Source organism: Corvus brachyrhynchos, unplaced genomic scaffold (genome assembly GCF_000691975.1).
Source record: "Corvus brachyrhynchos isolate BGI_N302 unplaced genomic scaffold, ASM69197v1 scaffold221, whole genome shotgun sequence".
NCBI classification, from domain to species: Eukaryota; Metazoa; Chordata; class Aves; order Passeriformes; family Corvidae; genus Corvus; species Corvus brachyrhynchos.
In genome coordinates, this window is record NW_008236622.1 from 2890149 (window position 1) to 2903298 (window position 13150).

At 36.6% G+C, this 13150-nt stretch overlaps 1 protein-coding gene across 1 annotated transcript in view; it reads left to right on the plus strand.

Moving 5' to 3' along the window:
- Positions 1-12249, plus strand: part of PCOLCE2 (procollagen C-endopeptidase enhancer 2) — a gene marked incomplete at its 5' end in the record, with an annotated part of 22589 nt that extends 10340 nt beyond the window's left edge. Inside the window, 6 exons of the mRNA XM_017726398.1 lie at positions 81-205; positions 3143-3279; positions 4556-4710; positions 7854-7937; positions 9943-10110; positions 11690-12249. Of these exons, the coding sequence (XP_017581887.1) occupies positions 81-205; positions 3143-3279; positions 4556-4710; positions 7854-7937; positions 9943-10110; positions 11690-11826 (806 nt within the window). The remainder of the gene's footprint in view (positions 1-80; positions 206-3142; positions 3280-4555; positions 4711-7853; positions 7938-9942; positions 10111-11689) is intronic.
- Positions 12250-13150: the final 901 nt, after the last annotated feature.

Below are 13150 nucleotides of genomic sequence, written 5' to 3' on the forward strand. Positions count from 1 at the left end.
GCGGCCCCCCGCCGCCCCTCGGGGCGCCCCCAGCTCCCGCTCCCGCCGTGCTCAGGGCAGCGCGCTGTGCTGCATTGCAGGGGACCAGTACTGCGGGGGACGACTGCAGAAGCCGTCGGGCTCCTTTCACACGCCCAACTGGCCAGAGCGGGACTACCCCGCGGGAGTCACCTGTTCCTGGCACATCGTGGCCCCGAAGAACCAGGTAAGGCGCTGCCATCGCCCTGCTGGCACAGCTCAGCTTCCAGTGCTTGCAGGGACCAACAGTCCTCAGAGCAGCCGGCTGCCCGCGCTGCCCTGGGATACTGCAATGCCACCTGGCTGATACCAGGCTGGGCAGGGGCAGCGAGCACGGGCACAGCTACGCTCCGACCATCCCACCTTTCTCTCCTGTCTCGTCCCCGTGGCTCCTGTGCTTCCTCAGCAGGGCCACGCTCTAGTATTCTCCCCTAAACGAAACCCATTAAAGCTTCTGTGATTGGTGAGGCTTTTAAACCAGGGGGGTTTAAAAGTTTTTTTGCTAATTTAAAAAATACCATGCAAATTAAGTTAGGGCAGGTGATCATCTCAGCACCAAACATGATGATGATCAGTGCTGCATTTAAGTCTAACAACATTTGAGCATTTTTGGTGTTGCTGCAGTTTATTATTGAGGTACCCAGGTAGAGCTGATGAGTTTATTAAAAGCAGTTTGTTTCTTTTTTGTTTTTTGAAGGCTCCACATAACATGCTTGCTTAATTAGCCAGATGCTATGAGAGCATATGTTACCACTTCATTAAGACCTGAGGAGATGTGACAGCAGACTGAGAGGGCTCTTGTGCCATGCATGGCAAACACAAGTAAAAATCCCTACACTGTAGGGCTAATCTCAATCCTAGCTGCACATTTTCTGGTTGCCACTGAGCCATCTGCTCTGTATCCTAGCAGGAGGTCTACAATGATTGAATGTTTTGGTTGACAAGCATGTTTGGTAGGTTGCTTTTCTTGCCACATCCAGCTTTTAAAATTCATTTACATATAAAGACAACTTTCCTCTTCCTCTTCTGCTCATGACTAATCCTTGAAATAAAAAAAGCTGCCCCAGATAAATATATTCTTCTGATCTTTCCTACTTTTCCATTTACCAAGACAGTTCCTCCCTTGAACTGAAGCAGTGTGTCAGCTTAGTCTTTCCTCTACAGGTAGTCCTTTTTAATCCACATTCCTTGTTTGCTAGATACAGGTCATTTAACAATCCTATAGATAGGCAGTGATTTTTAAACCCTTATCTGTAAACTGCAGATTACTTTGGTTCTTTCCAAATGTCTCTCAATAAGCCTAAGAACTTTTCCTAAGCTCATAGTGAAGATTTAAGAAAGGCTATATAGGCATAAAAATAAGAGCATTATATCCTGTGCCTTTTGATGATTCTATTCCATAAATCTACCTGTTCCCAAATATATATTATTCATGTACTGCAACAATGGTTGTTTGCATGGAAAAAAGGCAGAATTTTGACAGTGACAAAAGCCATTTTCCATGAAGTAGTGAATAAGCATCTCTCTTCAAGTGCCCATAACAAGCTCCCCAGTCTTCCATTTGCCAGAATTTAGGTGCCATTGTCTCTATTTGCCTTTCATAAGCACGTGAGCAATAAAACAAGGCACTCTTATTTTGTTGCTTCAAATACAAACCAATTGCTTCATTTATTACAGAAGATGAAGGAGCTTCACCTGATTATGAGGAGCTTCTATTCTACCATGAAATACTTATTAGTGCAAAGTGCACTTATTGAACAACAGTAAAGTTGTTATTATGGCCTGCTCTTTTGCCTGCTATGGAAAAATTCAGCATTTCCATTCCCAGTTGCATTACTTCTTTCTATACCATCTTTTTTCATCACAAGCATGTTATTCAGATGGGTATTCTATTTAAAGTGCATTTTTTCATCATGATACTGAGGGTTTTGAAACAAGCCTGTTAGTCATCTCTGAAACCAAGTCCCCCAAGGTTACTTATACTTCATGGGAAACAAAATTATGCCTTAAACATCCTAATAGTAGAAAACTATATCCAAGCAAAACTAACACATCAGGTGATAACAGGCTATCATTACTACGTCAGTAAATCAAATTAAGTATATGCCATGTACAAATGACTTCTTTTTCTTTGTACAGTCTTAGAAGATTTAATACCATCTTTCTTTGAGTCAGACCTTTAAAAAGGTTGATCGACAGTCAACACAAATCAGTGTTGCCATTCAACTTATTTGTGCTATTTATGGGAAGGTGATTTAAATACTGTTGTGCTTCATCTAAAGAAGCAACCTAAATGCATATATTACCTCGGTTTCCATGCAGCAGTTAGGCTGTGTTTCCCTTCCTTGCCACATGACTGACAGAGTCATTCTGTAGGACTTCATTTCAGAGTAGCAGATTCCATTTCTGTTTTCTTGTACATTGTTTTTCTTCCTTAAGTATAAAATTCCATAAATAAAAGTCACTGGAGATAAGCATAAGTACTGGAAATACCAGAGTTATACTAGTTCTCATTTATGACTTGTAAAGCCTCAACAATTATGGAAATCTGACATGGAAACACAATTCTTTTAAGTACTTACTTTCTCTTGATTTTAGTCTTACTATGTGCTAATTTTGTTTTTATCAACATTTTAATTTCTAATGTTTTTAATTCTGCATCACGTATACACAGCATTGGCAACCACAGTGATTCAGGCCGTGCTGTTAATGAAGTCAGTGAAATGGCTTGTATCAACGTTGCCTTTGCTTTTCCTTTAGCATATCTTGAATGATGCAATGACATTAAAAGCCCCTTTTCTGTCGTTTACAGTTGGCTGTAGTTATTTTAAGAGCATTGTAACACCTAACACCTACTATAATTCACTCAGAAAAATAACTATCAGAAGCTACTTGCATACATTTGAGAAGAAAACATTTTACAGAATATTAGAGTCATATGCTGAACTATTAGTTGGAGAGGCCATGTGGATTAAAATACTTTACAATTAAGTGGATTAAGGAATTTTCCTTTATAGAAAGAAAAATTAAATAGTACTTCATATGAAGATGTCATTTACTACCAGAAGTATTAATAAATTCTGCATGTCAAAACCTTAATGAGTTATTTCCATTTTCCCTTTAGCTAATAGAGTTGAAGTTCGAGAAGTTTGATGTGGAGAGAGACAACTACTGCAGATATGACTATGTTGCAGTGTTTAATGGTGGGGAAATCAATGATGCTAAAAGAATTGGGAAGTACTGTGGAGACAGTCCACCAGCGTAAGTAACTTCCTTTAATTGTGAACTTCACTACCACTATGTGTCATTTTGCTAACAGTTTTGTACTAAGCTTCTAAAAGATTTTATTATTTAAATTAAACATGGCATTTTCTACCTCCAACTGAACATCTAGAAATTGCTTAGTATCTTGTCTCTCTCTACGTTTTCTCTATTCTCTCTCTCCATGACTAACCCTGGCTCCAACCCATGTTGTCTCCTGTCCCATGAGCCTCATCAGACCACTGTCTAACAACACCAATGCTAATCCCAATGCTATTGATAAAGCACCAATAGTAATGGTAGCTGAACATTAACATAATATGTATGTTTTCATTATAGATACTGAAGTACAAGGATCCAGCTGAGCTCTCTAGCCCCTTGGCTCATTCCTTACTTTATCTGACTCATTTTCCTCTCAGCCACTTTTTAAAAAGACAGGATACACAGACTGGGACAGATTTTTCAGATTTGGCCTTATAGTCCTGGTGTTCAGGAAGCAGAACAAAGCTGTTGGCAGCTGATAAATCAGTGCTCTCCTATGTCCACAGGCTGTGTCAATACTGCAGCGAGGGAAGTCTAGTCTGGGCAACCACCATGGCAGCTGTAAATCCAGAGAATTCCAGTTAACCAGCCCCTTACTTTTGGTTATGTCAGACTCTGCCATCAGAGTAAACTGATTTCTGAAAATCTGCCAAAAAAATGGGAAATGATGACAAGTTTTTACTTCAAAGACCTCATTAAGTGTTTTGAAGAAGTCCTTAATAATCAAATCCAATCATTAACAAAAAGTGAGCCCACAGAAATAATAACCCAAACCATTTTATTTTTGGTGGGTTTGTCGAAGAGTTGCAGAATCCAATACTGTATGATTTTTCATAGGTCCTTCCAACTGTGCAGTATCTTTTTCATTAAACAAAACCAAATTTTTTAAAAAACCAAACATTTACTTACTTCCCCTGTGTACTGAGGATTTCTTCAATGTATTTTCCTACTTTCCTAATCTGACCACTTCCATTTTATGGAAGTGAAGTCTGCAGTGAATTCACACAGAAGAACTTAACAATACTCATATTGACATAAACTTCAGGAATCAGAGTTTTAGGTGATTCATGGAAATGAGTTTCATCCTCAAAACACCAGTGTGTGACATGCCAGCAAAGAACCACATATCTTTCAGAAGTAGTCTGGAGTATTTTTTGTATTTTTAAAGAATGTTATTTATGCTTTTTGGCTTTGACATCCAAAAGAATGGAAATATTTTCTTTTTCTATTTTAGGCCTATTCTGTCTGAGAAAAATGAGTTGCTTGTTCAGTTTTTATCTGATTTAAGCTTAACAGCTGATGGTTTTATTGGCCATTATAAATTTAGACCAAAAAAGTTACCCACAACTACAGCTCCGCCTACAACCACAACAGTCCCTGCTACCTCAAGTAAGTCTTACTGGCTTTATTTCATTTCTTAGAAAAATTAATTATTCCAGGAGAGAGTTACAGAAATACAAAATAGAAAATATGCTAAAAATCACATGTTTATGGTTTGTTAGTATTTCAAATGTTGAAGGAATTAATTAAAATTAATATACTCAAGGGAGTACCATAATATACTCAAGGGAGAATCTACTTAACATATTGAAATGAAATCTATCCAGGCAAGAGTTCAGTATAAAAGTAACTTACTCAATCTGAGAAAGTTTTCCTGTCTCTTCTCAATTTTGGACAGTTAACTAACACATTCCGTAGAAGAATGGATAAGCAAATTTCATTTGAATAAGAAGTTCCGAATATTTCAGGAAATAGTTTTATTTAAAGGAACTCTTTCTCCTATACAAGTTGATATGTAAAAATCTTACTGTATTTTTCTTCATATAGTTATTAAGATCAAGCAAAATTGGTATGGAAGCCACCTGAACCCTCTTCAGGTTCTGTCAACACCCTGTCAATATGACACTCTCCAAGAATAATTTTTATTTGAAAATATTCAGGGATTGGAACTTACAGAGAAATATGTCTCACTAAAAATAAGTCTCCTTTTATATTTAAGACTAGACAGCATGTATGAAAGATCAGAGTTGGATTTCTCTGAAGGTATCACCAAAAATACCTCATTACTGAGATACTGAGGGGATAAACTCTTAGAATTTCTATAACCTGAATGTGAGAGATTTCAGACACAATTATAGGAGAAAACCAAATTATTTATGATGTTTTTTCAAGACATAACCTGATTTGTACTTAAAACACATCAAAAGTCAGGGCAGTGATTTAAAATAGATTAAAATAAACATTATAAAAATGAAACCATAATGACCTGTAAATCATTATTATGTGACTCTTACTCTAAATAATTCAGTTCTTTTTCACTCTAAAGCACTTCTTAACGAAGTTGTTGGTTCAAACATTTGGTCTCAAGTAACCCAGGCTGTCAATAACCCTGTGCTGTGTTCAGCCAAGAGAGGTGAACTGTACCAATTAACTCCAAATCAATTTTCGTGACAACATCAGTGTTAGAAAATAAAAACATGCAGATTCATCTGAGAGAGGACAACAGAGGGAAGGTGTTCAAAAAGACTTGTCAGGCAGACGGAAATAAGAAGTCCTTTCAAGGTCTGATCAGTTTTGCACAGGGTAGGCATTTCTGATCTTCAAAACAAACCAAAGCAAACCAAACCTCTACAGTTTAGTTACATTTCTGAGCAATTATTGGCATTCCAAAGTGTCCAGTTCAAATAAACTCAGCTTATTATCTTGCAAATCAGATCTGTTTAAACTTGCACAGAACTCCAGGCATGAATAAAATATTAAACTTTAGTAGGCTCTTTCAAGAATTACGTCAATCTTTATGTAACATAAAAATATTAGTACTTGCAGAAATAAATAAATGCTATAAATACATTTGTAAAAGTAATGAAGATTAATCCAATACCTGTGGTGAGGTAATTGACTTCCTTATATCATTGGATCAAGTCATGCATTTTCCTGTCAGTGTGGCTACATGAGAAGTGGTAGTCAACTGAACTTCTATTTCAGTTCTTCTCCAGTTCACGTTTTGCTAAAGTACCTTACAAACAGAGACAGCCTCTACTGAAAAACCATAGCAAAGTTGGTCACCAAGCAAAATTTATTAAACTAAAAAAAAAAATTTAAAAAAAAGCAGAAGAAAGAAAGAAAAGTGCCCTAAAAGGACCAAACAAATATTTTGTAATGCATAATCCCAATTTTAAATTTAGAAAAATCAGAGCACCTCAATAAATTTTTAGCAGCTACCATGCTGGCATGTGCCTGGAACTCATCTCCCTGCTGGATTTCCTACCCTCCTACTATGGACACTAACTTGAAACGCTCAAGGAACATTAAATTCTTAAATTTTGGTGTGCGTTGTGTAGCACTGAGATAGGAAGCACTTGTCGGACCTGTACCATTGACATAGTAACTTGTTCTTTAAAAAGAAACAAGCCAACCCAAAATAAATAAAAAATATGAAGCCCAACCTTTAAACTTTGGATTTGAAAGGCAAAATGATGAACAGTGCAGATCTTCTAACAGTCATGGTCATTGCACTAAAAACAAAGTAATTTTGATATAATTTGGTTCATTCTTAGAAACTTGGAAAATTATATAAAGACTCAATTCAATTAAAAAGAAGTACAAGTATAAAAGTATAAATTACTGATTGAAAATTAGTCAGAAGTTCTTTTTCAAAAAATATAGGCTGAATAAAACATTCTCAAAATTCTCCGTTCTAAAATAAAGTAAACTGCAAAAATACTTGTCATAACTAATTTAGTTTTTCTTGGAAATTAGGGCTATATAGGGATCTGTGGGTTTTTTAAAAATCTGTCAGTGTCACCTCCATGTTTCCAACAAATATGTCACTGACCAATTCCAAACAAATTTGAAAAGGACTTAAAAGCCTTAAAGTACTGCATCCCAACATGTTACACAGAATGACACACAGAGATGATGAACATCCACCCAAGCAGGAAAAAGATGCCAAGTGTATTCAGTTGTTTATAAAAAAAGCATTCCATTTCAGAAAGGAAATGTCAAACCCTAATGTTAAATACATACTTCAAACATTGTGTTTCAAATTGTCATGAAGAAAAACTATGCAGCACTACCTGACATGAAGCTATGTGAAAAATTTGGGGAAAAAAGGTCAGGAATTTGAACTCTGATCCCTTTCACCACAGTGCAGTAATTTCCAATAAAAGGCCACCCCCTCCCTCGGAAGCGTTACTGTAATATCATGTTGTGATACTTCAGGTGTTCTACTAGGGCTGTATGGCAACAGCAGTGAGTTACAGATTTAAGATCCCATGCAAATCTTGTGTAACATCCCATTCTCTCAGGTCACTAGAACAGACACAGCTGAGACACCTGAAAAGGGGATGAAATGGAGATGACAGCAGAGAAAAGGCATATTGCTACTGTGTTCATCCCATGAAATGCCAGGTCTAGTTCATGTATACATCAGGATTATTCATCTTTCTTCTTGTCTTTTTTAAAACACAGTGCTTTGCATTTGTATCAAATGCTTCATTTCAATTTCAATTTACTTTTTGCTCTTCAAAAAGTTGTGAAACCTACAGTTGCCCTGTGCCAGCAGAAGTGTAAAAGGAGTGGGACTCTGGAAAGCAATTATTGTTCAAGCAACTTTGGTAAGGGAGCAAACTTTCTTTTTAATAATTCATTTTCTACTGTGTTTTTAGACTCAAGGAAATTTTACCAGATGTAGTTCTGAGTTAACATTAATATATAGGCTGTATTTTTACACCACGTCATGTATGTATCTGACATTACTATCTGTGTTTCATTCAGTACATTCTTGGTGATACTCTGAAATAGGCACTGCACAGATATCTGAGACAAACATACTTTCTCAATCTGAAAAGCAAATGGCAATGTAAGAGAACTGCAGGATTCATCAATTCAGTTACTGTATTGTCATGTCCATTTTCTGTAACCAGCCAATACATGTTATGCTGCACCTGCTGACTGTTCCACAATTCAGTGTATAGATTTCCAAAATAATTTGACAAGAAATTAGAAGGAATGAAGCTTTTAAGCACTGCTATCTGTACACAGACATAAATCAATCAGGAAAAATGGTGTCTGCTGTGTATTAGGATGGCATTGTCACTGCTGATCTATTCAGTTATGTGTCAGGGTATTTTCCCATATTAATACTGGAAGCTTTTTTTAATCCCCTATAACATGCCTGGAAATTTGATGGGAAAACTCCCTGCCACCACCCTTTGTTTGTTTTAATGTGACTCTGTTACTGCACTGCTAATCCCATGAGATTTGAGGAAATCTGTCTGAGGAATATGAGGGCAGCTTTGCCTGATGTTGCCCAAGCAGCAGTGGAGGGCTGTGGCTGTACCCTGAGTCAGGATGGAGTCAGGGCAGCCCCTTCCCACCCTTGACCACCAGCCTCTTTTAATCTGCAACTGGTGCAGGCTGGTCCAACACAAAAAGAAACAGGGAAAAAACCGAAACCATAAATGATCTCCTCTTACTGACCACACCTCAGCTCTTGTGGCTTATGGTAAATGATACTGTATAAAGCTTGTTTCTTTCCTCTAGCATCACAGTAATAAATAATATTCTCTTCTCCCACCTTCTGTCAAATACTTGACATTTTTCAGTCTTTTCCGTGACAGAAGTGAAAGTAAAAATATTTTATATGCTACTGTGAATGCAAGCATATCCTAAAGTAAAAATAAGAAGTCTGTCATTCATAGAATATGATTTATTCTAAGTTTATTTGCAGACTTCGTGATTTTAGAAAATAATAACTATTCCTCTTTCATCATGCATTTCATTTTATTGTTTCTAGAAATATAGCTGCAAAACCCAGCACTTTAACATCCGCAATTCTCTCATGATTGAACATTCTATTTAATTAAAAGGTCTGCATTAAAGGAAGATAATGCAAAAATTTACAAAATCCCAAAATGTGAATTATGAAGTTTTGTAAAATAAATCTGGCTGTACATACTTGGTAATTGAAGATCTAATTTATCCTAGGATGTAATATCTAGTTTAAAAAGATGACCTGAGAAGAAACCAAATTGTTAATACCAATTACTATTTCCTTTTGATAAATAAAGATGGCTTACAAGTTAATTTAGTTATCCTAGGGAAAAGAAAGTATCTTGATTTTCATACTGAGAGGTCTTTGGGAGATAGGATGGTCTAATCTGTAACTACATTCAGATTAAAAAAGCAAGTTTGTATCAGGCTTCAGAGAGATCAAAATCTAGTTCTTAAGGTGTTAACTATTCCCTGCTACTCACCTGGGAGTGTCAGAGAGCTGGGAATTCAGATTTTTGCTATAAGAGTTTCAATTCAACTTCTCCACTATTTGAAAATGACTCATTAAAAGTAGTATCAAATTGTATTGTTTAACTGAAATCAAACTGGGAACTGGGCTTGCAAGAGACTGACACATTGTAGAACAATTTCATATTTGGTGCCACCAAAATTTGACAGTAGTGAGTTAGTTATTAGCAGTGATACTCATATTTTTAGTATATGTTCCCAGTACTGTTTGTTTTCTTATTAGGGACTAATATACTTAATAAGTTTTTATGATGCCTCAAAATTTATGTGTAAAAATAATAAAAATGTACCAAATACATCGAATGTCTTTTCTTCCAGTAATAACTGGAATGGTAATCACAGCAGTAACGCGGGCTGGCAGTCTGCATGCAACAATATCCATCATTAATGTATATAAGGAGGGAAATTTAGCAATCCAGCAAGCTGGCAAGAATATGAGTGCCAAGATTCTTGTTGTGTGTAAGCAGTGTCCTCTCATCAGAAGAGGTAAGTATACAGTAATAACTGCTTTGTGTGTTTATAAAAGGTAACAGTTATATAAACTACTATTTGAAATATAGCCACAAAAATCAATAGAATTACAGCAGTTTTTTCTATAATCAGCAGTTAGTATTACAATCAATTCAAAATAACCAGGGTTTTATTGCATTTTTCTGTTTTACTGAAAAAGAATTGGGCTCACTTAGATCAAAGGAGTTTGAAAAACATTTTTTCTTTAAAAGCCATGTGATGAAAGGTAAAATCTGATTTGGGTCTCTCAAATGAAGCTGAGATAGACTTTGTTTTTATATGTGTGTATTTTGGAGCTAGTTTTCATACACAGTTATTTAGAAGGGAAAGACAACAGCCTGCTAAACCTAGCAGAGCAGTATCTCACAGGAAATGGCAGAAATCAACAAGTTCCACTGTTGTGTATCTCCTGAAAGCATTAAGCCCACTTTGTATCTGTAAACAGCCAGTACTGCTAAAAGCTACTTTAAATAGTATTATACAGAGACCAACCAACATAAATTCCAGTTAATTGTGGCAAAGGTGTTACAAGAAATACTGCGAGTATTTTTCATTGAAGTAACTAAGTAAAAAATAAAACCATTTTTAGCTCTGCCTCATAAGTAAACAGGTAGAACGTGAGACTATAAATGGAGCTACAGCAGGAAACAGTCAATTTAATAAGCATCAAAAAACCTCTGATATCATTCTAGATACTACCAGTGCTTAAGCATATTAATTCAAAGTGGGCAGTAACAAAGTGAAAAATCATTATCAGAAATTAGCTTTTGCCTCTAGTTATCTGAAAACTACACACTGGGAAACATAGTAATATCCTTGGTGGAACAAACTCTCCTTTTAGGCAGACTTCTGGCTCCAAACCACACACTTCCGTTTCTCATCCTAAATCTCAATGAATTATTTAATAGTTATTACTTAATATCTGAACTTTTCTGTTTATATCCCTTTATATTCCTTCCAACCCAAGACTTGCAAATCCCCAACCCTTCTAAGGCATAAAAATACACAGATCCAATTGAATTCTCCAAAGCCAGGTCTTACCACTCATTAAGTCCACCTTGCCTGAATGCTTCTGTATATATCTAGACAATATTTACATCTTTGGAGAGAGAAAGGGAATGAAAAGATTTAAGTGCATTATCACTTAGGGGCATTAACCCACAAGCTTTCACACTGAGCAAGTGTGAAAATATTCAAAATTATTAAGACACATTCCACTCTGGGTGACAGTGGTTAGGTTACTCAGTGTTTACAGACACTTCTAGTGCCTTTCAGACTCACTTGACAGTCTACATTTAAAAACTATCCCCTATATATTTAATTATGTAGTAGACACTTAGCTGTGTATCTGCTTGATTTTTATGTAACTGTAGTTTGTGGTGTAACAAGCATGGCAAAGATGGGTAAGGGAGTACATTCTGCAGGTTGGAAGGAAAAAATGTTAGAAGGCCTTGGTAACAAACAGTGCAAATGAACAGAAACCACAGGTAAAGAACTATACTTACTAAATGATGCCCCAGATTTCTGTCTTGTAATCCTTTTCTCTCTCTTGTAGGTTTAAACTACATCATCATGGGCCAGGTAGAAGAAGATGGTAGAGGCAAAGTCTTTCCCAACAGCTTTGTCATGAGTTTTAAGACCAAGAACTCAAAGATCCTAAATGCCTTGAAAAACAAAACATGTCAAAATTGAACTCTGCAGCTGCATTCTATCATCTGTTATGAAAAATCATTTTAACTTAGCATAAGTCATGGAAGTGCAACTGACTGCCAACAGTAAGACCACACTGACCCTTCCTTCCCTCCCATCCACCTAAGCACACCTGGCACAAAGTGAAATCCATTACCTGTACAAGATGGGAACAGACCCTCCTAAGTCTGAAAGCTGAAGATCTGCAGCACAGTCATCTGATCTCAAACATACAAATTCCAGTTACTTGGAAGATGTTAATTTATAACTGTCCAATTTTTAAAGGAGTTTTGTACGTAAAGTAAGAATTCCAAGTGCAATATTTATAGCAACTCAGTTTAACTTAGCTTTTTCTAACGTTGTTTTATTACATGGATTTCTGCATTATTATCAGTGCTTAATAAAATATTTTAAGATTAAATCATACACCAACTAGTTATTCATTATTTATAAAGTGGGGAAGCTAAACAAAGAAACTGGTATTTTATCATTTACATGCTTTTGATGGTTTGGGTCTTGCACATTAGAACTGACACTACACTTCCTTGCTGATTAAGGGTCTGATTTTCCTTACACAGAAGTCAGTGAATCATTGATCTGAAAAGGAACTCTTCGAAGAATTAGACAACTGTAAAACAGCGCCATGCTTTTCTCCACTGATCACTATCTAGTTAGTAATTGTCCCTAGTAAGTTCTGTTTTATTAAGTGGTAAGGCGCATATAGAATCTAAGATCCCTTTAAGTATTTGTTTTCCTTGTATATAAATACCAGGCCAGAGCTCTTTGGATAATCTCTGGCCATGGGCAGGAAACTAATGAAATACACAGTCCCTACTGGAAGTACCCATCACTTCTTCCAGCAGTGGGATGCAGATTACTGTTCTCTTCATTGATGGATTCTCACATGCAATGCCAAGAGGCACTGCACAGTGCAACTCGGCAGCACAGCAGCCTCTCTTCAAAGAGGCTGTGCTGGCAGCTCACATCTAGCAGCTCAGTGCTTCAGCCACACTTCAAAGATTGCATTGCCTGACTGACCAAACCAAACAGCATTTCTCTGTGGAACCAACAGCAACATTTTTTTGCAAAGCAGATGTAGTTTTGTAATTTTAAAACTTTTAAATCGGAATTTTAATTTTCCAGCATTAATTCCTATGCAGATTAAGGGATTTTATGCACAGTGCTCTCTGCATTTCTTGGCAGCAGCCTGGGGAAAAGCAATGTGGAAATCATGCTTGGAGCTGTCTTGAACTACAACCATCTATTTTTATTTATGATGACATGCCCATCTGTCACGCAGCTTTTTTCAGTGAGGCAAGAAAGGTCT